Source organism: Anopheles arabiensis, chromosome 3 (genome assembly GCF_016920715.1).
Source record: "Anopheles arabiensis isolate DONGOLA chromosome 3, AaraD3, whole genome shotgun sequence".
NCBI classification, from domain to species: domain Eukaryota; kingdom Metazoa; phylum Arthropoda; class Insecta; order Diptera; family Culicidae; genus Anopheles; species Anopheles arabiensis.
The window spans coordinates 27334410-27360599 of NC_053518.1; the positions used below are offsets into that span (position 1 = coordinate 27334410).

Genomic DNA, 26190 nt, shown 5'->3' on the forward strand with positions numbered 1-26190 from the left:
TTTTATAATAACTACTTTACAGTTAAATAAGAAAGTAGCTTCTATTATCCAGCTTTCTACGGTCAACGGTCACATTTGCTCCATTTCAAATCAAACGCCCGAATAATCGAAGCGCACGGATTATTTAAAAAAACGACATCCTCGACGCCTCTACTGTAACCTGTCAGGCAGCCCCGAACGAGACGTAAATTTTTCATTCGCTTCGCCGTTCCTTCGTCGGGGCACGAAAAGTTGTGTGAGGAAAAGCTAAAAACATTCCATCGACTCCATTTCCAAAGTGCAGTTGGGATTTTGGTTGTGTGCTGCGAAAGTTTCATTTTCCCCGTAGTTTATTGCAAAAGTAGCTCGCGCTAGTGTGGGTGTGTGTGTGCATTAGAACGAGAATATTTCCGACTCAATTGTCCAGCAGAGGAGCGAAAAAGAGAAGAAACGAACGAAGGGAGTGGATAACAATTTCACAACAAAGGCGGCGGTCAAGTTTTTCCCCGAGTTTGCCGTCTGTAGCAGACACACACGCACGCACGCGCTCGTTCGACAGTGTGTATTGGGTTGAAAATTCGTGCGGCAAAGTAAAGCGCAAAAATGGTCGTCGTCACTAAGCCGGCGCTGAAAAAGGTGGAAAAGTCGATTCTGCCCTTGGTGCACCCACACCCGGACGCCGCCCCGACCGCTCCGGCCGTAAGTACAAACGCACACGCATACACATGCAAAAAATACCTTCCCCTCCCGCAGAACCTTTGCGTCGAGCCAGCGTACATCAATAGAAGACGCAATTGTTCTATTAACATGTACATACATGTACACAGGTGCATACAGTTTCATCCACCCTCAATACACCCCTCATTTTGCTGTCGTGGGGGGGAAAGAAGTCCGATTTGCCAATTTCCGATTGGAGGGGACACCCCTAACCGTCTCCGTCACTATTGTACGGGGGCGGAAACAGCAGTGCGGGGAATGGAATGGATAAAATGTGTCCAGCACATTCCGACCGCTTTCTTCCGGCATTTGCGCACGAGCGCGTGTCTCTTCGCTTCCTATATTCTTCGCACACAATCTCAATTGCCCCGTGGAGGAAGCGGGTGGTGGTGGTGGTGCCGATGAGAAATCGAGCGTGTAAACATTCCGAAACATCATCATCATCAAACGTTGACCCTGGCAAGGCAAAGATGCATACCCACAACACCATAATGGAGATCCGCCATTCCGCCATTGCGTTGCACATTCACGCTCGCTCTCACTGGCCGCGGGCGCGTTATCAAACAAAAATGCTCGATGTTAGGGGTGGTGCACAGGCTGTGGGTGCACTAATTGTGAGGTGGCGATGTGCTCCGTGGTGTTGCAACCACGGTAACGATTTCATGAAAATGGCTACTCGGATTAAAGCGCAGCTTTTACTATCTCTGCGATGCGTGTCTCACCACCCAGCGCCGCGTGCGATTCTCCCAAAAGGGAACCTCTTAACCTTTGCATAGCTAGCAGTAGACCCCGGGGGAGAAAGGTTCATGGTGTATAATGGGAGAAACATTTTAGTTCATTTAAAGAATTTATTACTCATTTTTTGTTTGTATTTTAGACACTCATCGCAGCAAGAGAAAAAAAACTCGCAATAGAAACGAAAATTCTCTCCACGGATCATCGTACACACACACACACGCACGCACCGCCTTTCAGTGTGCAATGAAAACTTCTTCATTTCCACGACGCAATTGCGAGACGTGATATTTGTTGCTTTCGAACCTATTAGAGCCTCTGTCTGCCTGCCTGCCTCCCCAAACACTTCCTCTCCCCCCTGCCCTCCGGTGCAACCCGGCGTGAAGGTTGCGTGTTGCTCGCAATCGGGGTTTTTTTTTAAATATCGTTTTCCTTTTTTTATACCACCGGCAGCTAGTTCGCGGCTTGCTTCGATTATCTTGAGAGTGTGTGCGCGCCTAGGTGGGGTGTGTTGTGTTGTGTGTGTGCGTGTGTTTGGCAACATAACCACAAGGAGCACATAGAGAAGAGGGTGGCAAAACATCAATGTAGTATCATCACAACCCGGCTATTTTCCGGAAGCAAACAGTGGTTCGGTGTGTGATTCTTGGATTCCTAGAGTGTAAATATCTTCTTTTTTGGGGAGTACATTCCTAGTACTGTACTATCCTCCTGCTGGGGAAGCATCATTAACCTTGCACGAAGTGCGAACATTTCGCCAGAATTGTGCATAAATTAAAAAAAAAAGATTTACCACTAGCCCACTAAGCTAAATGTTTGTTTTGACAACAGCAACCGAACCCCCCTGCGTGTGTGTGGTTCTTAGATTTGGCACCACAATGACGGGGCGCGATACAATGCCATTGGGGTGGGCCACACAACCACCCCTAATGCCGCCCCCTAACGTAGCGTGTTATCTTGTGCGTTTATCCAACCCACCATGTGTGTGTGTGTGTATCTTCTTCAAACACGCTCCACGAGTAGTCATCGTCTCGCTATTTGTATTTTCTATCCCAGGGGGTTTGGGTGAATGCATCTGGCCCGGGCCCGCTCGTTCACTAGCAGCAAAAAAGGCTCAAGATAATGCTCCTCACAATAAAAAGCACGGCTTGCGTGTATATTGTGTTGTTAACCGGGAGTGACTAAAGGCTTATCTGTCACAAGAGTGTTGCTTAAACCTCAGCACAGGCTCCAGCTGGTGGCCGCGCATTAGCACGTTCTTTAATAGTACAGATTGCTATTTTGTTCGTGCGTGTAAAATAACATTGAAGCATTGAGTAATCCCCCTGCAAACTAGTAGGCTGTGATATGCGAATAGACGGCGACGTCGAACGTTGTTCCGGGACGCTGACTCACCTGGCCTTGACCTCTAGTCCACACATAACATTAGAAAGAGTCTTAATAGTGTGTAAAAAATTAGTTTTTATTTCGTATATCATTGCCTATTCGTTTTGATGTTGTTCGTTTCGGTACTTTTGACGACTTCTGCTGACTGGTTAATGTGTCACTGATAGGTAATTCCCTCTTGTTCGCCTGTGCGTCCTTCGTGTTCGACACATTAGGAAGAAGGGATGAGTGTTGGTCCCCCGCCGCTCCTTCTTCCCATGTGTGTGTGTGTGGCGCAATGTGGTGCAACATCATCACACAAAACAACATTTCACAAGTGGCGCTTTGTTTTTTGGGGCGGTTAATTCTTTCTCTTCCAGCATTCAACCCTTCCTTTGAAGAGAGTGTTTATGTGAGTTTGCCTCTCATCAATTTGATGCTGCCGATCAGGGGGGTTTTAACCAGCTTTTTGCGTAGCAACGCCAGGCCGAGCCGAGGTAACGGTGACCGTGTCCATGTAAACGTAGCTCGTCAGCGTAGGCGTTACGGTGACGAGCTTCGTAACGCGCTGATCGAAGGCTATCACTGATTTGGTGCGGACGGCGGCACCACCACCACCACCACCGAGCGCTGACGTGGCAGTAACAGCATCCTTGGTCACGGTGTGCTCCTTGGTCAGCGTAATCGGGTCGAGTGTTTTCGTCACCGTCACGGACACTGTCTCCTTTCGGGGCGGCTCTTTCGGTGGCAGAAGATCCTCCGGCAGAACGGTGTTGCTTCTCAGCCGCTGTTCGGCCTGCTGTTGCTCAAATGGTGGCAAATAATCGTTGCTTGGGCCCGGTATGGGCAGGTACTCGTTGTTTAGTGGCGGTGGTGGTGGCGGTGCACAGGACTCGGTAACGGTGGCCGTTTCCGTGAGCGTACGCGTCGCCCGGATCGTCTCCGTGCTGGTGCGATAGACGGAGGTCGTCTCCGTTTGCGTACGGATTTGCGTACTGAGCTGGGTGGAGGTAAGCGTGCGGTAGGAAGTTTCCGTCAGGTAGGTGACATCGGTCACCGGTGGCGCGTAGCTGGTGGAGATGTACGTGCTGTAGTAGGTGGTGGGGAACAGCTCCGTCACGGTGCAGGTCGAGGTGCGGGTAACGGTGTCGGTCCGGTACTCGACCAGCGGGTAACGCTCCGTAACGTACTCCACGCGTACGACCGGGCTGGTGACGGTTTCGATCCGTGCGATTGTGGTGGTTAGCGAGGAGGTGTGCGTTACCGGAGGCAGTGTGACACTTTGGGTGTGAGTGGTCGTGCGGTAGCTGGTTTGCGTTTCGACCGCTCGGCGCACCTCGGTCGTGGTGGTCGGAACGATCAGCGTGCTTGTCACGGTGGTTGGCTGCTTGATGAAGGTGACGATCGTTTCCGTAACGTTTATTCTGACCGGCACCGTCAGGATGGTGGCGGAAGCGGTACAGCTGGGCGCCGGTGGTTGGTCTAGCAGCGGACAGCTCGGTGTCGTGTAGTCGTACCCATCGAAGGTGGAGGGTGTCGGAGTGGGCTTTGGGTAGACGTAGCCATCGAACGATGCACCGGAAGCGATGGAGCAGAAGAGAAGCAGAAAGGCAACGGGAAGGAACGCTTTATGGTGGTTCCTGCTCGAATCGATTATCACGTCGCTTAGCATGATTGGTTATTGATGAGCCTATTTTTAACGGCCACACGCTATGAGTTTACGTCAAATTCGGTTTTTTTTTTTGCGTTATCGTTAAGGGTCACACAAACATCGATTTTTTGGAGGGCTTTTCACACACAAACACGTCGCAGTATGTCTTTTCCGTTTGATGAACAACACATGCCCCACAAAAGGATCATAATCACATTTCTGGAACTCAAAACTGTTACTTTCACACTGTGTTATTATGTTCCAGCAGATGAAGAAACTTCTTCTTCCTTCCAAGGAATGTAGTAATCCTTTACGTGCCACACGCGCCACCACCGATATATGGACCCGCGCACAACCTTTGACCAACTAATCGCGCACCCGTTTGCTGGCAGTCGTTTTATTGAATCGTTTGGTGGCCATCGTCGGCGTCATTCTCCTCCACCCCAAGAAAGCTCTGCCAGACTGACGAAGAAGATTCGCAAATGACCGGTGGGTGAGGTGTTTGCTGGAATCCGTCATCCCACGCCCGAAACGCGCCCGCCACGCCAACCGGTCAGTATTGGCCTTACCAAATATAGGACCCCCGGTGGTCGTCGTTGTCCGTGGTTTGAATTAGGGGCATCGGCATGGTATGTGCTCTTTCCCTCTCTCTCGTGATCGCACCGTGAAACTATATCGAAGCATCTTCTAACTACTGCGCAGACCCCTCCTGGTCACAGAGCGCCACGAAACAAAACATTGTGTGTACGCATAATTCCGGAGGAGGAAGCTTTAAGGCCCCTAGGGAGGGGGGAATCATCTTCTGCTCTTCAACTTTCTATACATTCGATGGCGTGCAACCGATTGATAGGGCTTATTTGGGAACTTGTCAAGATCAAGTTCACCATTTCGAAGTAAGCCTCTTCTCGTCTGTTGTTGTATTGTAGAGGAAAGCTCTCGCTCTGTCTGTCCCACCCCATGGATGGGACTGGTGATGGTGGGATATGTTAAGCATATCTCACGTATGGCATCGCCTCCCACCCGACTCACTCCAACGGCTCGAAGTTCATTGGCTGGGCTGGCTGTTTGCACTGATTTCACTACGCGCGGCATGCTTCTGTCCCATTCCATTTGTAGCCAATGGTGACATAAGAGCTTTTTTTTTTAACGATTTTTCATCCAACAAGAACGATAGCGTGTTCGTGTGTGTTTATCGTTTGGCGTGGGCAACCATGGGAGAGAAGCTCCTGCAATCTTTGCGAATCTTAATGCGTTCCTCTCGTTAGAAACAATCTTTAAAACTGCTTGATCAAACCATCAACTGTGTGTTTACCTTTCGGACGATCCCCTTTTTTGTTCTGCTGTGTTTGTTAATGCCACATCATTAAAGTGCAGCTGCATCTTTCCGTTGTTTTATAGAGTGGATGAAATATTGTATTTGCGTGTTGATTTAAAGTAATAAAATAAAAGACTTTGTTGGGATGGAACATGTGGTTTGTTTAGTTCTGTCCGTAGGACTTCAGTATTAGATCATCACACATTGAGGCGACAGTTTGCGAGGGTGGTCTTAGAAGGAGACAAAAAAGGTCAGATTAAGGCGGATGATGTGCCTGGGGTGTCTACCGTTTCCTATCGGCCGTTTTGACTATTCCACATCATCGAAGACTGCCCATGAATGTGTAATTAAGGTTTCAATACGAAGCTTCGATTGTGTATTAAATGCAAGTTGTTCAACGATCGTTGCATTATGATAACACGCCGCTGGGGGAGGTTGACATGACGGGTTCTGCATTCATTATATTGAAATTAGTACCATTTGCAACAGTGGTGTGTTAAGAATACTAAATCACATGCTGTCCTCTACAAACGTGTCTCGTTTCACTCGCTTTAAACGATACTAACGATCACCTTCTTCTTGTATCTGTCCACCTTTAGGACGATGGCAACAATTCGACCGCCTCGAACATCATTCTGCTGCGCCGCGGCCGCCAGCTGAAGCCGGCCACCGCCGCCATCCTGCTGCTGGTTGCCCTGCTCGGCTTCTCGATGGGCACGATTGGCGGCCTGTTCTACTATCGGCAGTACGCGCAGGCCCGCAACCACATGCGCTACCACGGCTTCTGCAAGATCCCGTACGATGCGAGCAACTTCGAGTCGCTGTACCGCTCGATGAATGCCGATCGCGATACCGAGCTGCTGCGCCAGTTCCGCATCTTCGAGATGCCGCGTGCGCTGAACCAGGACGCCTCCGGCTCGGACGATTCGCAGTCGAACGAGAACGGCGCCAGCAACAGCGACAACGGCAACAACGCGGACGAGTTCTTCCGCGAGGAGTTTGAGCTGGGCCTGTCCGACGAGGAGAACTACTCGAAGATCGATGTGCCGGTGTTCCGCGGCCAGCGGCCGGCCCGCTTCCTGCACGACTTCACCTTCAACCAGTCGGGCATCATCGATAGTGTGGCGCGCCGCTGCTTCATCATGCCGCTCGATCGTGAAACGGTGCTGCCCCCGCAGTCACTGCGCGATCTGGTGATGAAGATGCAGCTCGGCTACTACAACATCGACACGAGCGTGCTGAAGAAGACGATGCGCGTGGTGACGCCCGAGCTGACCGACTTTACCGACGTGTCACCCCGCATCACCAAGGAGTGCGTGGACATGAAGATCTACCAGCTGGAGAAGGTCGTCACTGGTGGTAAGTGTGCTTTGGGGGAGGGTTAAACAAAAGGCTGTACATTAATATTGCGATTTCCTCCCGTTCGTTCTCCCTGTCAACAGTGTACAAGCGTTCCACCGACATTCAGGAGCGTGCCAAGTTTGCCGAGTTCGGCGGTAACCACATCTCGCTCATCGACATCGCCAACCTGGACGAGCTGAACTAGAATAGTGGTGACGGTGTGGAAGGGATTGTATTATTGTAGGTGGGAGCATCGCCGCACGGGGAAGGAGGGAAGCAGACACACAATGAACGACTTTGCGCAAAACGGAACGCATTTGTGGTGTGTCTGTGGGGGATGAGCGTTGTTCCTATTGTGTGTGTGCGAGCGCGCAGAAGGGTAATAGAAAAGGATAGTATTTTATGTGTTTTTTTTGTTCATAATATTCAGTAAATGGCAAATTAATGCAAGTATTAGTACACATGGCAAAAAGAACGGGAGCGGGCAAGGGTAGGAGAGGAAGCCACATGGCTCCTACTCTTTGTTTTGCATGTACTGTGTTTCTTCGGGTGAGAATGCAATGCCCCCCCGGCGACAGTTTAAAGGGGCAAATGTTGAAACCATATAGATTACACTCTAATGGCCTCTAAAGCAACGACTTTTTATCTGTATTTTTGTGTCTGTGTTCGTTGGAAGAAAAAAAAAAAGAAAATGAAGAGGTAACGTAACAAACGTTTCACGCTTTCATTTTCACATCCAATTTGAAACTGTTTTGTTTGTTGATACATAGAGCTTCTTTTTTCTATTATAAAACCATGTTTTGTCTAAACTGGATATACATTTGGTTAAAGTTTTTACGAATCGTACGTAAGGATGATGAATCAAATATTTAAGAATATGAAACAAACACACACATAACATTGGAAGGTGTAAACACATGCTTTCGGTCCTGGTGGTTTCGCTCCCCTTGTACTCTTGTCCTTGTCTAACGACAAAATAAATCTTTTTAACTGGAATTAATACTAACATTTGTAGAACAATACTGTCCTTCGTCGCAGACCGACTTGTGTGTGTGTGTGTGAGTGCTGTGTACAATTTTATAAATTTCATACAATTTGCATACCACATCATGCACCAAATTGGTAACACAGCCTTGTTCCTCATCCCTTTCCCAAATCACAACCCACAGAGACATTTAAAATGAGTAAAAAGACACATTCCTTGCTGCTTGTAGGAACGTGAATCATTAACCAACCCTCCTCCTCCCCCTCCGGCATTGGTGTGTCTTTGGGCAAAATAAATAAATGAAAGTATCTATTTTTACTATAAAAATCCTAATCCTTCTTCTGCAGGAGCGAAACAGACAGACAGAGTATATAAATGGTGGGATTTACTTGCAAACTCTAGCACGCAAACAAACAAAAAGCAGGAAAGACAAGAGAACGGGATAGGAAGAGGAGGGATGTGAAACATGATAAAAACAGAGATAGCGAGACAGCAAAACAAATTAATTATGTTTATTGCGATTGTAAAGAATAAAACACACTATTAGTAAAAATAGAAAGTGCTTTGGTAGGTTATGCAGCTAGCAGATGACAACAACAACAATATCGAGGAGAAATCCCGTTTTCGGATGAGCAATGCAGCAATGCAACGTGAGAACAAAGAAACTTCCTCTCTAATAATTGTAGTAGAAATCCATTTTTGTGTGTTTGCTTTATTTTGTCATACACATTAGTTCTGTATATATAAACCATACAAGCGTTGTCTCTGCTTGGTGTGTGGTTTGTGTGTGTGTGTGTTGTATATAATGTTCTATATAGCATGATTAATGATCGTACACCATACACCGATCGTGTACATCATATCCATTACGCGATGATTGGGAAGGTGTAAAACTGGGTTAAATTTGCACTAGCTAAAAACGAAGCTCCTTTATCCGGCAATATGATCCTCCGTTTTTTCTTCTACTAAACGGCGTTGTTTTTTTTTTCAAAAAATCCTAGAAACGTCCCTTCTGGCCCTTCGGTGGTGCTTTTCTCTTACCGGTCTTTTGCAACCCCCGCAACCCCCATCCAAGTACGCACTGACTTGCTGTAATGCTCCACTGGAAGGGGGGTCTTCCTTACACACTAATCAGTCTTATGTTTGCCGGCTAGAGAGAGAGCGAGAGAGCACACACACACACACTGCCGAGCAGATCGGAACGTTTCCATGGTGCTAACACCACCACGCCTGCTGCTTGGTGTTTTACAAAAAAGGACTAAATTTTGTCATTACTTTTCTTCTTCATCCCCTGAGGTAGCTTATAAAGTTCAAAGTGTTTTGTATTAGAAAAAAGCCAACTTTAAATGCATTCATTTTTGGTTTTGCTCTTTCGAAAAAAAAAAAAAACTATTTGGCAGCACTATTGTTGTATCAGTGTGTGTTTATGTTTTTTCTACGTTAAGTTGGTAGTAGTTGGCAGTTTTTAGATGAGTGTGTGTGTTTTTTGAGATAGTAGTTTGCGTTCTGTGTAGTTAATAAGCCACCAACAAAAGGGGAAACTCAAATTAACCCAAAAAAGTGTTAAATCATTCCATTTCCTTCCGCTAAAGGGACACCTTCTTATATACATACAGGTGTGTGCTACCGATTGTTAGAGCTTCCGAATTATCTCGCTAATCATGAAGAAAGGTACTTTGGGACTGAATGCATCCTGCAACAACCACTACATTCTTTGATGGTGTTGCTGTTGCTTGGGGATATCATACAATAATTCTTTTGTTGAAATTCCGTTTCCGTTTTGTCGCATTTCGCACCTTTGGTTCATCTCGTTCGTACACGTATCCGCAATTTGTTGCTCCAACAAACCAATCTTTTAATCTCTAAATTGCCCTTTTTCTCTCTTTAGATTACTAATATTGCGCCTCATGGTTTAGTAACATGTTTTTCTGCTCCTTTTTTTTCTTGCTTTAGATTAAATGATGAATATTTCTTTTGATAATCACAATGTTTTTGTTTTCATTTGCTTTCTCCTTTCCGCTTTCTCTTGATTTGATTTGGTGGTGGTGATACTTGCTCCTTTACATGAGATTGGGTTCTAGTAGGTCTCACCCCCTAATAGAACGGATCGACATAACATCCCAGATTGTTACCATAACAACAGAGGTGTTTGTCTAGGATAAAAAAGCAAAGCAAAACCTATTTCTCTCTAGTCTCTCTTTCTCTTCGCTCTCTGCTCCGTTTTCTAAATGCTACTAGAAACTAGATTCGATATTTACTATCACTACCCAGCAGTGGTGGTGGCTAAAGACTACTACCTATTATTATCATCTCGACCCTTTCATCATCGTCATCCTCATCGTCCGATTATGTTATATAATTGAGTGGTAGAAAAATTTGGCTATCATCAGCATTATTATTATGATTGGGATTATTATCTTTAGCGTGGTCGTTTACTCTATTCACTGCTATTCTTTTTTTTTTGCTTAACAAAACAAATAACACCACGAATTCACTATTTTTACACCCACTCCACGGTCTTTCGCTACATATAAACTCCCAGACACTAAATGGTAAAAACGTGCGCAGAGAGTGCAATTTTCACAATAATTGAAATAAATTGGTAATAATAATAATCTTTCGCTAATTTCACCCTTGGCCTCAAATTAACATGAACGTATTGATCGTCCCTTACCGGGGTTGGAACCCTACAACTTCTACTACCACCTATTTTCATAATCCATAGCCTTAAACAAGGTATACAGGGAGGGTTTTCCAGGGGTTCTCATAGTTGTGCGACACTTCCTTGACTCTTTCTTGTGAGGAAATGAACTTCATACGATGGAAATTGAATTTATCCTATTAGGACAGGCTCCTTAGAAATTAGGACAGGCTCCTATTGGATTTGACCAACATGTGTGTTATTGAGTGCAATTCCCAGTATATTAAGTTCATTTCCAGTAAGAAAGAGTGAATAAAGTGTCCCACAGCTATGATAACTCTTGAAAAAACCCTGTAATGTAATCATCATTATCATGGTATCATGGTATCATTTAATAGATGCAATGTGAGAAAATTTTCACACCACTTCTCCCTTCCTTCTTGCCTGTTAAATATTTCGCTTTTCTATCTTATTTCACGTCTATTGTTCTACAGTTGTATTGTGTGTGTGTGTGTTTTTTTCTGTTTGTTGCTGTGCTTTTGCATACAATATGCGCTCCTGTGGACGGTATTGAGTTAGTTTGTACTGTTGAGATTATTACGCTCGCTCGCAATTATTTCTGTTCCAATTGGATTCGCTTTTTTCTGGGGCTCTATCGCTGTGGCTGTGTTTGGGTTTGCTATACATCTATGTTTAATATACAGCCAGAATTCGCCTTTTAATCGTGGCATTGGCGGTGGTGTGGGTTTGAAAACAAACAAAAATCAAAATTAAATAATAGTTGAATTCTGACTGTACATAAAAGTAATAGACTAATCTTCTCCAGCTTTCTGCACTGTTGGTGCGGTCCTTAAACAAACGTTTTCTTAAAACTAATTGTCTATTGTTACTGGTAAAATCTTCGATCCTTCGATTCCTCGAGCAGTGTTGAATGATTCCCGTTGGCAGATTATTACGGCGCATACATATATACATGTGTCTATGTAGTATAAGGAAGCGCTATATTATTGTTTAATTATTTCTCCCTACCCCCACCCCCCTCCCACATCTTTTGCGTCTTTGTTAGGAACTTCCCTCCCAGTTTTTCCTACACATATATTTTTAAAGCTTGTTTCATTTTTCTATAAAAGGATTCATTTGGTTTTTGGGGGAGGGGTGCAGACTCCCCGCCCCGATTCAGTTGTCTTCTGAAGCGACGCCGCCTCGATCCACCATCACATGCGTCTGTTCTGGTTCATCCGTCACCTTGCCACTGCACAGCTTCTCCTTCGCTTCATCCTTGGCGTGCTATAAAATGGTCGTACTAGTGCTGCGAGCGTTCACGATCATCGTGCCGCCGCTCATGCCGAGCACCGATCCGGTCGGCGACTGGGGCGAACTTGGGCCGGCCATCGCACCGAGCGACGTCGTACAGTGGAGGGCCGTGGTGGGTGGCACCGTCCTACCAGCACCGGTGCCGCCGGCACCCGCAGCACCACCCGTCACGATCGTCGTCCCACCGATCGTGACGGTTTTGCTCTTCCCGAACCCAAACATTGGCACGTAGCGCAGCAGGCTGTTGTTGCTCTTGGTCACCTCCGTGTCGCGCTGCAGCAGCGGCTCGATCGGGTTGTACACGTTCAGATGGTTGGTGGAGGTGGTTTGCCGTTGCGTCGAGCTGGACCCACCAAAGGGTTGCCTTCTTGCCATCGCCGGTTCCTCCTCCACGTAATCGTCGAGCGGTGGCATCGGGTTGACGGTGGTAAAGTCTGTCGCCACGTTCAGATCGTTCAGATTGATTGCTCGGGCGCGGTTGTGCGCCCGCTGAGCTCCTCCCGTCGACATGATGCTGACGTTGTTGTACCCATTGTTCAGATCGTTCATCGGTTGCGTGCCGACGAGCAGGTCGGCTGTCGGCTGCTGCGACTCATCCTTGTACTTGCGCAGCCCGGGCAGCAGCTCGAACTGATCACTGCCCGTGTCTACCATCTCGACCGAGGCGAGCGGTACGTCCAGGCAAGGGTTGAGCAGCCGCGGGTAGTTGGAGATAAACTCGGACACCTCCGAGGCGGAGGGTCGCTTCTTGTAGTCCTGGTTCCAGCACGCCTTCATCAAACCCTCGAGCTGTGGCTTAACGCCTGCCGGTATCGTGATCGTGTTGCCGTTCTTCAGATGCTCCAGCACCTGATTGTTGGTCAGTCCCTGGAACGGGAACGACCCGAAGGTGATGATCTCGTACAGCAGCACCCCGTACGACCACACGTCCGAGGCGGGCGTAAAGATGCCCAGCCCGAGCGATTCCGGTGCCATCCAGCGCACCGGCAGCATGCCGCGCCGATTGAACCGGTAGTAATCGTTCTCGAACGTTGGCCGGGCCATACCGAAGTCACCGAGCTTGACGACACGCTGCGCATTCACCATACAGTTCCGGCAGGCCACATCCCGGTGGACGTACTTCTGCTCGGCCAGGTAGGAGAGCGCCCGCGACACATCCAGCGCCATCATCGTGAGCCGCTTGTTCGAGATGTCCGAGTCTTCCGACTGCTTGCTATTCACCAGATGGCGACGGGCGAGCAGGTACGTCTTGAGATCACCGTACAGCATAAACTCCATCACCGTGTAGACCGGTTCCGACTGCAGGCACACACCGAGCAGCCGGACGATGTTGTTGTGATCGAAGCGCTTCATCGCCTCCGCCTCGGACAGAAAGTCCACCTTGTCCTCCGTGGTCGAGCCCACCTTGAGCGTTTTCACCGCGACCGCCGTCCAACCTTCGTCCCCGATCTGTGCCTCACCGCCGTACACCGTACCGAAGGCACCCTCCCCCAGCCGGCGATTGATCACGACGCGATCCTTCGGTATTTCCCATTTGTCCAGCGTGTTGACCGGTCCGGACGTTTGCGACAGCAGATCGATCCCGAGCTTCTGCAGATACTTGGCGGACGTTTGCATCTTCCGGTCGTACCGCACCTTCCAGAACAGGAAAGACGCCACCGACAGGATCAGTATGCTAATGATCGACACCATCGAGATGACGATCATCGTTACCTCGTCGCAGGAGATGCCAAAAATGCGCACGAAGCTCTCGAGCGCACACACCGGCGTACCATCGTCCGGGATGTGGCCGTCCCGCGTCATCCACACGATCGCCGACTCGTTCAGCACCAAATCACCCCCGAGCAGCTTGTAGTCCGGTTCGGAAATGTTGGGCGTAAAGTGGCCCACAATGTTTGCCGTCCCGTTCACAAACTGCAGCACATTGACGATCGTGTACCGTGAGCCTGCCTCATTGAACTTGATCCTTCCGGTAACGCCCTGGAAGTCGGTTTCACGGATCAGCTCCATCAGCCGTTTGGTGGTGTGGCGCGAGTGCAAATCGCTAATATAGGAAGGATCTTCCCGGAGCAGTCGATCGAAGGCTAGTGCATACACCCAGACAGCATCGTACGCAAAGCCGGCGTAATCCGAGGCCATGTAGTTGTACTCGGACAGGGAGACGTTGTACGCCTGCTTCCAATCCCGCACCGTAGCGCTTCGGTTCACGTCCAGGATGCTGTCGTCGTCGGCGTACGGGGCGTGCGAAAGGGAGAAGTGCCCGTTCATGGCGCGGAGCAGCTCGCTGTTGGTGCAGCTACGCGTCGTTCTGTTGGTGGAAGTTGGTGGTACGGCGGTGGCACCGTTTTCACCGCCCGGTACCTCCGAGCTGAAGTTCCACACGTTCGACAGCCAGATGGGCAGGAACCAGATGTATCCGTTTTCGGCCGTCATCTGTGGAGGAGGAGGGACAAGAGATTAGTTGTGGTTAGTGGGAAGAATGGGATGAAATTGGTTGCTATTATTTATTTTCCTTTACCACACTGGGATCTACTCTGACGGGAAAACTAGTGATGTGACGGGAGAACAATGTGGTGGTTTTTGTGGATTTTTTCCATGATTTCACCCATTTTTTCACTCAACAACATCTTCTAACAGCTATTCTGAGCATGACTCGTTATACCATCTACAGTCATTCCTATTCCTATTCCTATTCCTATTCTATAACCTATTCCTATGATAGCTACATCAATCTTTAAGAGGTTTGAACGAGTTCCTGGCCCCTACAAATCCGTCCCAACCGTTCCAGGTCTCTATTTGTCTCGAGAAATTCTTCAAATTCGGAAATAACTCCATTTTTGAGAAGTGATTAGAATAGTATCAAGGAACGTCAAAGCCCGGATAAGTTCTCTTAAGCTTGAGATCTCTGAGAGCTACATTGAGCGTATGGAGCGTACGGAGCTACATAGAGCTCTCTCGTCTAGTTTAGGTCTTTGATCAGATATCCTCGCCTATTTGAAAAGAGCCACTTTATACAATGCTAGTAATGTGCACGGAGTGCAGCAGCAAAACGGAGACCCTCTGAGCTAGAGCTGAGCTCTGAGGATGAAGAAATTTGAAAATTAGTTGGAAATCAGCATTAAGCGGAGCATTGAAAAAGAGTGAACAGAACAAACAAAGGTATATAATGCCCTGCGCAGTAGCCAATAATGCTCAAATGAGTGTACTGAGTTACATTGAGCGCAGAGACCTTTCGCCTTTTATCAACTTATTCCAGGTATCTGTAAAAAGCTAAACACCGACTTCAGATGACTTGGTTGAGCTCTATTGAGATCAGCCTTTGCAGAGCTAGAGATCACCAACTCGCTCCAGTAGATGAGCGATCAATAGTGCAAAGAGCACTTCAAACGACTAATGATCATGTTATGAGCATGATGATCACAATATCTTAACGATATGCGAAACATAGCGAACAAATGCTAATCAATTCTCATCCTCTTTGGAGAGGCACAATGTATGCACCGCCAACAATGCTACCCCCTCTGCAGTCTGCAGTTCTGTATTCCAATTCTTACAAGTGGGCAGCTTCACACCTCTGTTCAAAACTGCCGACTAACAGTCTGCAACTGTTAGTGCATAAACTGTACAAAACAAAGCAAAAGGCTAAGTGGCGGGACCGGCCCCCTTCAAAAAACAACACAATTAGCACGTACGATGGCGAATGTGTGTGACGACTTGGTGCAAGCAAATGCCGATAGTGAGCGGGGTCTAGTCTAGCCAGCGGTGATACGCAGACAGTACAACCTCCTTCCCCCGCCCAAAACGGGGCTAATAATGTTTGTGTTCCTGTTCTTGTGTGCTGCCGTGACTTACTTACCAACAAACGCTACAAATCAAACAAGAAGTTCGGGAGAAGCCGAACGGTGTGTCAATATTTGCACACTGTCAGATAGGCAGTTTTTGTGTGTTTTTTTGTGTCAATCGTCCGTCCGACCAAACTAAAGAGAAGCAATGCAGCTCCCTCGCTTTATCCGGTGTAGCCTCCTCCCCGGAGGGGCTGGATGGTCAATAATTGACAATTGTCTGTTGAAAGTAGTTAACCGTTAAAGGGCAACATTTCCTTTGCCAAGTAAAATACATTTGCAGTGTGTATTTGAAGGTTTGCATAAAGATTTGCCCATGTTATTCGCACCATTTCTGTGTAAACATCAGCCAGACAGCTCAACAAAAGCTCAACTCACTTCATGCCGGGCCGGAAGGAAGGTGCGCGAAAATGTTAACTTGCAACAATGTTGCAAACACGTTGTTGTTTCTGCAAAAAAGCTCCTCTCCAACTAGCGGCTAGCTCAAGTTCCGCAATTACGTACGAACGAACTTCCCATTCAAATTATCGGTCCGTTTGCTCGGCCGGTCGTCCCCATGACCTTCGTTACGCCACTGTCACTGCCACTGGTCCCGCGGTAGTAATTCCGAGAGCTCGCTCAAGTGTGCACGACGTAACATGACTCCAGCGTCCACAAACAGTTGGAAGCTATCCAATTCCTCTGGGCAGGACACAAAACCCCCCATATCGGTGTGCTTGAGACGGCGCCAACAGTGACCGGCCCCGCTGGGAGTGTACTTCCCTGTGACCCCCCCCCCCCTTCTCACACACACACAATGACAGAGGGGGTATTATGGCGCATAAAATCGATACCGGAATCCGATTACTTTCGCAACGGTGTCCACACCGTTTTTTTGTTAATTTGTTTTCGTCACCAATGGCGTGGCACCCTTCTTGACCACTGGCCATGTCCCATGTGTATGTGTGTGTGTGTATATGTTGGTGATTAAAACCGATTCTTGCTGTCCCCGTCACTCACCGTCGATTGATTAATTGAAAGAGGAGAACGCATCATAAAACAACCCTCGGGACTGTTTTATAATGCACCACGTTTCAGTCTGCTTCAGGTAGCACATTGGCATACAACAAAAAAACAACATACATTGCAACATTTGAAAACAGCGGCCAGAAATGCACAGTTGCACCTTTATTGCACCACCCGCGCCCCTCCCCTCTTTGGGTTCTCCGCCTTTCCCTGTGCCATGTGGCGTACGTGCGCACGTCAACGCTTCACCATTTCCGGCTACGATAGCCAATTTGCCGAACATTGGGGACGGATAAAGAGGCGCCTTTGAATTGGCTGTCTTATTGCTGATCGCTTGCAACCACCAGTAGCAGCAACAACAACCACTTTTTGACGTGGTATGCAGATTTAACTTCTGTTTACCGCATAAGGTACGGCCGGTTTTGCAAAGCGTCCAGTGAGTGTTTTTCCCCGACGTCGAAGTAGTTTATTGATGATGGGACACATTTTTTTGTATCGGAACGAGAAGCGCCACCATCGCCGATATGGGAGTCAATTGCTGGGTGTAAAATGACTCCTTCGCAAGGTGTCGGAACATGATGATTCGATGGAGTAAGCAGATTTGAGTGCAAAATTATATAATAATCGAGGGATTTAGCAGTTAACAATGATATAACAAGGTGTCAACTGATCATTTTGATTGATGAAAAGAGGAAGATTTGTATGCCGTGCTGTACTTGACGAGTTGAACCTATAGTGTGGGATGGACTGTGGTCTATACAGAGAATCCAACGAGAATTCGTCATGATGAATATTTTCCATTGAAAGACAGAGTTATGGTAACATTCGGAATGGGACGATAGAGGCAATGATTAGGTTTGATCGAACTTTGAGGTAAATTTGACAAATATTTGGTGTCTAAACGCTGATCAAACGAAATAGGATCGAAATGATCGAAAGGTTAAGGTCGTTTAGATATCTAGGAGCCTTCTGCAATGGTTTATATCGACTATGCGTATGATTAAATTACGGTTATGGTTAAATTTTGACATCAAGCCTCGTCCCTTTCAACAGAAAAGAAGTAATTTTGTATCGAGACACTAGCAAATTAATTACGGTAAATTTAATGTGTGTCTACGTAGTGTTTGGTCCTCGTAGATGCATCAAACAACCTTTTGAGTAATCATCTAATGACTTATTTTTCAATTTTTTTAGGTGTTTTTGTTACTATTGTATTATTTGAATGCTTAATTTTTAGGAAAAGCATGTACATTTATAGTCTTTCTACCAAACATACTCATTACGCTAACCGTCCCATTCCTAATCGTGATCAGCATTTGGCCTTTTCTGTAAAATATACAGCTAAAACTCACTTTAAACTCACTGTAGGACAGAAGTGATGCAGCGTACCGGACCAGACGTTTTAAATTCCCATCTGATCTATTCTGCTTCTATTCTATTCTGCTAGCCTAAGTAAACTTTCTCAAATAATTCTAGTAAGCCTGTTCACAATCGGTAAGACTGCGTAGATTGTTACACCATGTCGAAGAAAATGTTGGGAAATTGATGTTGTCTCATTTCAAACGTGTCATTAAAAACAAGAATCACACTCAAGTATCGTTTAAGAAGGACAAAGGCTTACCGTTTTAAAACCACCCAAAAGACTCCTGATTTCTGTGGCGTGTCTTATGCTTAACACACACATACACAACCACAGCCACACGCACATCTTCATGATACAACCCTACACCCACCCGAAAGGGTCAAGACCGGGTATGAATATTCAAGCGAAAACAATCAACCCCAATCTATTGTGTGGCGGGGTCTTGGGTTCTTCTTCTGCCCGGCGCGGGCGTCAAACATTTGAATATTAAAGGCAGACGACCAGCACCCGAAAAAGGTTGACCCAACCCATCCCCCAACCCACAGAGACCGTGCTTTCTCCGGAAAGCGAACAACTGTTTACACTGGGCCGAATGACTACCCAAGATTTCCCTTTCCGCTTCTTAAGTTTGCTTACCTCGAGCTTGTACGCCTCGCACATTATCACCCGTGCCACCTTATCGTCCACGTCGGCGATGATGATTTTAGCACTTTTGGACTTTAGATCTAAGAGATACTGTTTTGGAAGATAGGCAAAGAGCGTATGAGTTTGGGTTGTGTACAGAGAAGGCAAGGAACCCCAAAAAAATGAACAAAAACCTTACCTGGTTCATTTCGGTATCGGTACGATCGCGCGGGAACTTTTTGTTCGAGATCAGCTCAATCGAGCGCTCCTTGAGCAGCGTTTCCATGTAGGAGATGTACTCGGTCGCCTTCTGGCCGTCCTCCGTCAGGGCCGCTACCCGGCGCCAGTTCATGCGCTGCAGCAGCTGAGCGTACACGTGCTCGTACTGACGGTTTTCGCCGATCGTGCGGAAGAAGAACGGATACTTTTCCCGATCGGACAGGAAAGCACCTTCGGCGGAGTAGGAAATGACAGCCATCCGGAAGTGCTTCGAAACACCTGGTTTGCAAACACAAGTAGTAATAATATAGATTAACCGTGTTAACTCACAAAACGTGGAAGATCCGACAATGTCTTACCAGCAATTGGTTCGACTGTTTCACTGCAGGCAGGACCCAGAATGCCGATCATGCGCGTCTGCTGGATGTAGTAGCTGATGAACGACTTCATCACCGTGTCCGCCCGGCACTGGCCATCGTTCTGCTGCACTGTCAGCTCGTAGTTTGGCAGGATCGTACCATTCCCGTTGATATGGTCCTGTGCTAGCAGGGCGGCCGGTGCAATCCCCAGATACGACGGTCCCATCCCGGTCAGCGGGAAGATCCCCCCAATGTACACTTCTTCCTTGGGGTCCTCCGGTTTCCACCGCATCCAAGTGCTTTCCTGCGCTCGCATCCACTCGCACGCAATCTGATTGTAAATCTCGGCCACCCGCGTCTGGTCCGGATCGCCTTCCTCGCGCACTCGCATAATTTCCGGCTCGTGCGCATCGTACAGGTCGAAGATTTGCTGCATGCTCTGCTCCTCGAAGTGCGTTAAGATGAGCGAGTTGAAGGCGTAGTCCGCCTCGCGGAACTTTTTCCCATAGTACTTGAGCAGCGGCGTCATCTCGTACTTGCAGCCCGTATCGTTGCTCGCGATCATATCCTCACACCGGGGCATCGTGATCGGTACGTACTCCATCGTGCGCGTGTTGATCACCTCCGACGGCGTCCAGTGAAACACGAGAAACTTCTTCCCATTCTTACGATCGCCCCCGTACGTATTCATCAGCTGCCGGATGCCGAGCTTTAGCCGATCGCCCAACCAGATCACCTTCAGCTGGAAGTTCATCTCGGTGATGTGCTGCACCAGGAAGCGCGTGTCCTCGTAGTGTGGGGCCAGCACCAGCGCACACTTAACGCCCTGGGTGCACTGGGTCGGCACAAACATGCCGTAGTCGTCGCAGTCGTTGTCACACTTGCGCTCCGCATACCGGTAGATCGATTCCAGCACCGGCTGGGAGATGTCAAACTTCTTGATGAAATCGTAGTACCGATGGTTGTTGGAGTCCTCCTGGAACAGGGTGTAGATCAGCGGCTTGGGGAAGTTGTCTTCCTTGCGTATCAGCGCTTTCGGCAGGAACAGCCCAAATCGGCCTGGATTTGCGATGGCTCCCGCTTCACGGATCTCGCCCGGGATGTAATGGTAGTCGGACAGTAACCAAACCTCCAGATCGATCGTTGGATCGGGCCATTCACCTCCATAGCTTCAAGGGTGGGAGAAGAACCAAAGAAAAGAGACATTGTTATTGGAGGTTGTAGCTAACTTCTAAAATTAAAACGCTCACACGTCCACGGGGGTTGTGAAAGTCCCCATGTCACATATTGCTTAACACCTTTGGCGTTAAGGTGATGATGTACTCGGGGAGGACCACAGTACAAGAACGCAACATACGCGCGTCGTTCGGTCAGTGAAAAGGGAAAATATGCAGGTAGGTCGGGGAAAACAATCAAAACATTTTCAAATCAAAACAGCAGCTTCTGTGTTCTCTTCGAGCGTTAGAATGTTTCTTGTTCTTGCAGTTTAGTACGTGCGCGTTATTCATCCTCTCTGCGACAAGATATCGGATCCAAATACTGCAAGATATCGAACGAGCGAAGTTGTTTGTACAGGTTGGACGACTAGACGGCGTCTTGTGTGTGTGTGCGCGCTGTGTCTTACCAAACCTGCCATACCAAAAGTACCCCTGCCGATACATAAACCCAATTATTGATACAGATGTTACTACGGGTTCGAGCGTGAAATTTTTAAACCCCATGGAGAAGGATTTTGTCACTTGCGCACCAACTTGGGAGTTCTTCGAATGCCCTTTTTTTCGTCAGCAACTCGAGGTTTCCGCTGAAGGACAGTACAATGACACAAAGTGTCGACGCAAAAGGGAGGATGATTTTTTTGCTGTTGTGCTGCAGCTTTATCAAACTCAAATCTTAATTTCAGACCAGCAGCAAAAACCAAACCCATCTAACTCGTCGTGTGTTGGCCAGTCAGCATGACACAGAACTGAGTCACTGCTGCTTCGATCGTAAAGATCGCGAAGGGGGAACCACCATCACACCCGATAATGTTAATGGTTGGGTGACTGGTAACTGTGGTAACGATGGCTAGAAATAGCTTCACCTTGGTAATCAATCAATTTCGTTTGTTTTCTGGATGAAGGTTCCTTCATCCGGATGAACGGTATAGAATTTCTGTTGACAGTCAAATTTGTCAATAACTACGGATCCGTGCGCGCGCGTTCCTTCTTACATACAGAGGACCGTTTGTTGTTGTTGTTGTTGTTCTCGTAACTCTACACCGACTTGTATGATCAAAAGAAGAAGAAAAAAGGGAATCATACAGAAACATATCAAACTGTTACGAGGGAGCTTTTTATTTGGGAAAGACAAATACAAACACACACACACACAACGCGTTTGAGCGACCTTTTTTTTGCTTTCTTCTCGTTATAAATGGCTTGTCTTCATCCTCCACTCTCGCAAACCCCTCCCCGTGATACTTCGTAAAGAGTAAAGGTGTTCTGGGTACATTTCCGTACCATCGAACGAACGTGATCGCCATTCGAAAATAACCAGCAAATTACTCAAGCCTCGAGAAACGGATCCACCATTTTCTCGATTTCGTAGTTCGCGGTGAAGGTTCGTCACCTAACAAATGCAAAAAAAAAGTTAGCCAAAAAGGTCCCCCCACTTAGGTGGGCGCTTATGGAGAAGGACGGCGAATTCTACGAAAGAAGGTCAGTTAAAAGATGGGATACGATACATTCGCAGGTCCTTTACCTAGCGTGCATGTGATCGACAAAGCCACCGCTGTTGGCTGTCGGGACAGAAAGACACAAACACGTGTTCTTTCCCTTTTATTCTTCTTTATTTCAATCATATTTTTCTTCTATTTCCTGTTCTTTGTGCGAACCTCTACAAAAAAACCGTTCCAATTAATTAAATAAACGAAATCTAACGCGTTGCTAATTATACCACGCGCAAACGGATAGTAACCGTGGCATCACTTAAGAGTATGGTCACCGTAATTAAAGCCTCACCGCTTCACGCTTGCCATTTGTTTGTTGCGGGGGGGGGGGGGGGTGGAGTAACGGTGCATATCCTTGCCATTATTATAGGCTTATAATATCAGCTAAAGTGAGCGCCATATCTAATTATTGTAATTAATAGATTGCAGAGGTGGAAAATTAAATCTTCCGCTCTTCCGCTGAGTGTCAAAATGAGCCGGAGCGAGAAATTGGACACTAATCCGAAAGGGGGCGCCGCTCTCATTAGTGGTAACCCCGCTGTGGGTGCATGTGTGCGTTTGTGTGTGAAGTTGGTGTAAATTCGCGCACAGCGGATCGAGCGCAGATCGGGGGCTCGATTAATGGACGTTCGCTGTTTCAGCGGGTAGCGAGTTTTCCGTAAACCTCCGTAACAAAACATCCCTCCAGTTCTGATGGATTTGATGGTTACGGGTTGATGCACGTTTCCTCATGCTGCATGGTGTTGGCGCAAAACTAAGCCATCACCACCACCACCAGTCGGAAAGGCAGGTCTCCACTCAGGCAGGCGCACAACCTGTTGGCGTTAATTGAAAGCTCGACAGAGCCGCTATCGCCACTTGTTTTGGTTGTGATTAAGTTTTGGACCAAGTCTTTTTTTGACGAGAGGATTAGTTCCTTCACTCCTTGCTTTGCCTGCTTGCGGAACTGTTTATCGTCTGTTGCCCCAAAAACCGAACCGGGTTCTTGCAGCGGTGGCAGTGCATTTTATGCCACCGCTCACGTTGCTTTATCTCATCCATCATGTCAAACCCCCTCCTCCGTGTCTGGGAGAGCTTAATGACTCCCGGGGACTGGCTGTCTGCTTGCAGACATGAAAGTAACTGCAAAAAATAATGCGTTAGCCTTCCATCCGAAGGGGGAAACCAAACAACCCAGGTAAGGCAAGAACAGTTTTGCGAAAACAAAAACAGCCGCGCAGTAAACAGCAAACAACAGATACGCAAATAATATGCGTTTGGTTTGGTGCAGTCCGCGCACACACGTTGCCGAAAAACATTTGAGGGCAAAAGACGGCGCGCGTACCTTCGCGTGCGCGCTTGCGTGTATTGTTGTCTAGTCAGTAGGAACGGACGGTGGATGAAATGATATTATACACCTATAAATATGTGTTTCTCCTTTTTTACACATTTTGTTGTTGTCTTGGTTCACTTTTAGATTGCGTTCACTGCTAATTATTGTCTTGGTGTGGGAAAGGCCGGGCGGGCGAGCGGGCGGGCGCGAACGAGATTCTATTTTTTACCATCACCCACAGTGGCGTTACACCCTTGACAAAAGTGCCCCAAAAATTTTAGATATACGATTTGCCACCCAGGAAATTTATGGCACGCGTTCCCAACCCTTGCCCCAGCTGCCTCCATCTTGTGCTGCTTTTGTCCCCATGCATTGAGCGGAGTAGTTCGACTAAGACATTCGAGCGTTTCACAGCTGCGATCACCAAACCTGTACTGGACACTAAAAGAAGAAGAGCAATGACAAAACGAAACCAAACCTCGACAAACGTTGTACAATAAGGTGGAACGAACAAACCCTCTAAACTGCCCTGTTAATGGCTCGAAACGAAAAACCGGTGCTAAGGGATTGGTGTGATTTTTTTCTTCTTCTTCGGGGTGGGTTATTTCATTTTTTTTCTTCGTTTTGTTACAGAATGTGTCACTGAACCTTTCGCGTGTTCGCACTATGTGTGTGTGCGTTTGATACAGAGATGTTTTGTTGCTGTTCTTGAAATAGTGCGTTATAACATCGAAATGAGGTGATCCACGCAAAAGTGAACTACTAAACCCTCTAAATAATGGCCGATTTTGATGCCGGCCAATGCGCTAAGAGTCACACCCCACCCCGGAGGTTCGGTTTGATTTGCTTGAAGGCTACCGCATGGACGAGAATCGATTTTGTTAATTGCTAATTGCATATTACTGGCATTTGATTTGGAGCGTTTATGAGGTGTATTAAACGCTTGATCAAGATTTAGAGCTGATTAGCATTATTGCAAGGTTTCGTAGCTGCTCCCAAGACACAAATTGGTACACTGACGAGACCGTAATTTCCTTTGGTTGGTAGATTTGCTATTAAATTTCTTGTTTTAAGTTGATATATTCACAAATGATACGCTGATACGTTGATATTATAATATTGAAGAACATAAAACTATTGACAGTTCCCGATAAGTATTACCCAATCTTTTAGTAATATCAGCGCCATCTAGTGACAAACAATCATTAGGGGATTTTTTTAAGATCATGTACTTCAGTGGTCGGCAAACTGTGCGCAATGAACCACCAAATCTAACTCAATTGTATTAAGGGAGATCGCACATGTTACTTGTTACTTCCTTGCAGGCAAAGTTAGATAGTGAATCGGAGTATCGGTTCATGAAGTTCCAGATATAGTTCGTGAATCGGAATAAAGCAGGGACCAATAAAGTAGGAACAGTTGTAGGGCCGATTTGTGTTTACGATCTATTCTAGGACCGAAAAATGGCCAGGATCTGTCACAGGACCGGTATGGGTTCAGGATCTATTCAAAGACCTATAGTTCTGGATCATGTTGAGGATCTATATGGGTTCGCGATCACTTCCAGCAGCCGTAAGGCTTTATGATCTATTTCAGAACCATTATGAATTCAGTATCAGTTCCAGGACCCAAATGGGTTGAGAATCAATTCCTCGACCGGTAATGGTTTTGATTTAGTTTTTCGGCATATTGGATATTAAGGGCACCTGGGAATAGCATTGCTTAGTTCTGTAAATGGACCAAAATAACTAGCTGTATAAAAAACATACAGTAGAGTAAGAGTAAACTCAACTTCTTGAGATGGCTTGCCTGATGAATGTATGGTTGCATCATAAGCCGCAATTTGTCGACCATTGGTCTAAAAGATCGTTTCAACCAATACATTGGTCTTGAATAGCACATTTTTTTAAAAACACCTACAAAATTTAGACAACAAATGCATGCATTATGAAACAATAAATCCCATTAATCACATGAGTTGCCTCATTTAGAGCACTACCACTGTTGCGTTGAGCAACAGTCAAAATGACGCGACGACTTCCCAGATAATTTTACAAGTATATTTATTGTCGAAAGCTTAACTAACGGTGATAACAAGTAAAAAAAAACTTCTGTATCGTCGTACGGTTAGAATAGAAAAGAGCCGCCGCACTCTGTTTCTTTCCGTACATCCTTTCCGTACGCCTTATCCTTTCCGTTCGCATTATCCGTGTGTTATCAAGTATCTGTATCTTTTACACCGGGCAGTCATCAATACGCGTTATTATTATAACGTCGAACAGTTGCCAGACTCGTCGCAACAACCACACACACAATGCGTGGGCATTGCACGTCGCCCATGCTGTCTACCTACCTCGTCAGATGCTCGAGCGTATGGAACATCCTGATGCGCTCCTTCTCCAAGATCGGCAGCTCGTCCGAATACTCCACCATCTTCACGTTGCCGTAGCCGAGCACCTCGCGCAGCAAGATTGCGTACACGCGCGACACAATCTGATGCGTGTAGCGGCGCGACACCTGAAGCGAGATCGAGTCGTTCTGATTCGAGGAGGCAAAGCGTGGCACCAGATTAGCTGTAACGAAATCAAGCGAGATGCGGTTGATGGTGAGAGATTGGTAGAATAAAACAGACGCTGTCGCGGGACTGTGACAAAGTTTCAACCACTTGAGGCGAGACCAACCAGACGCTCAGGGGGGGCATTACACTCTCTCTATC

At 47.1% G+C, this 26190-nt stretch overlaps 2 protein-coding genes across 6 annotated transcripts in view; one reads left to right on the top strand and one right to left on the bottom strand.

Annotated features, from left to right (window-relative positions):
• The first annotated feature begins 172 nt into the window (after positions 1 to 172).
• On the top strand, positions 173 to 8643 carry LOC120905060. Its single transcript, XM_040315727.1, has 3 exons — positions 173 to 678; positions 6362 to 7121; positions 7205 to 8643. The coding sequence occupies exons 1-3, from the start codon at positions 583 to 585 to the stop codon at positions 7306 to 7308; spliced, it is 960 nt and encodes a 319-aa protein (XP_040171661.1). The 5' UTR covers positions 173 to 582; the 3' UTR covers positions 7309 to 8643.
• Positions 8644 to 8767: 124 nt separating this feature from the next.
• LOC120905059 overlaps positions 8768 to 26190 on the bottom strand; it is a 60045-nt gene continuing 42622 nt past the window's right edge. For all 5 annotated transcript variants that reach the window (XM_040315723.1, XM_040315722.1, XM_040315721.1 and 2 more), the window contains exons 4-8: positions 25828 to 26047; positions 19456 to 20624; positions 19077 to 19375; positions 18890 to 18988; positions 8768 to 14476 (exon numbers count right to left, since the gene is read on the bottom strand). In XM_040315723.1, coding sequence (XP_040171657.1) covers positions 12017 to 14476; positions 18890 to 18988; positions 19077 to 19375; positions 19456 to 20624; positions 25828 to 26047 — 4247 coding nt within the window. In that variant the 3' untranslated portion in view covers positions 8768 to 12016. The remainder of the gene's footprint in view (positions 14477 to 18889; positions 18989 to 19076; positions 19376 to 19455; positions 20625 to 25827; positions 26048 to 26190) is intronic.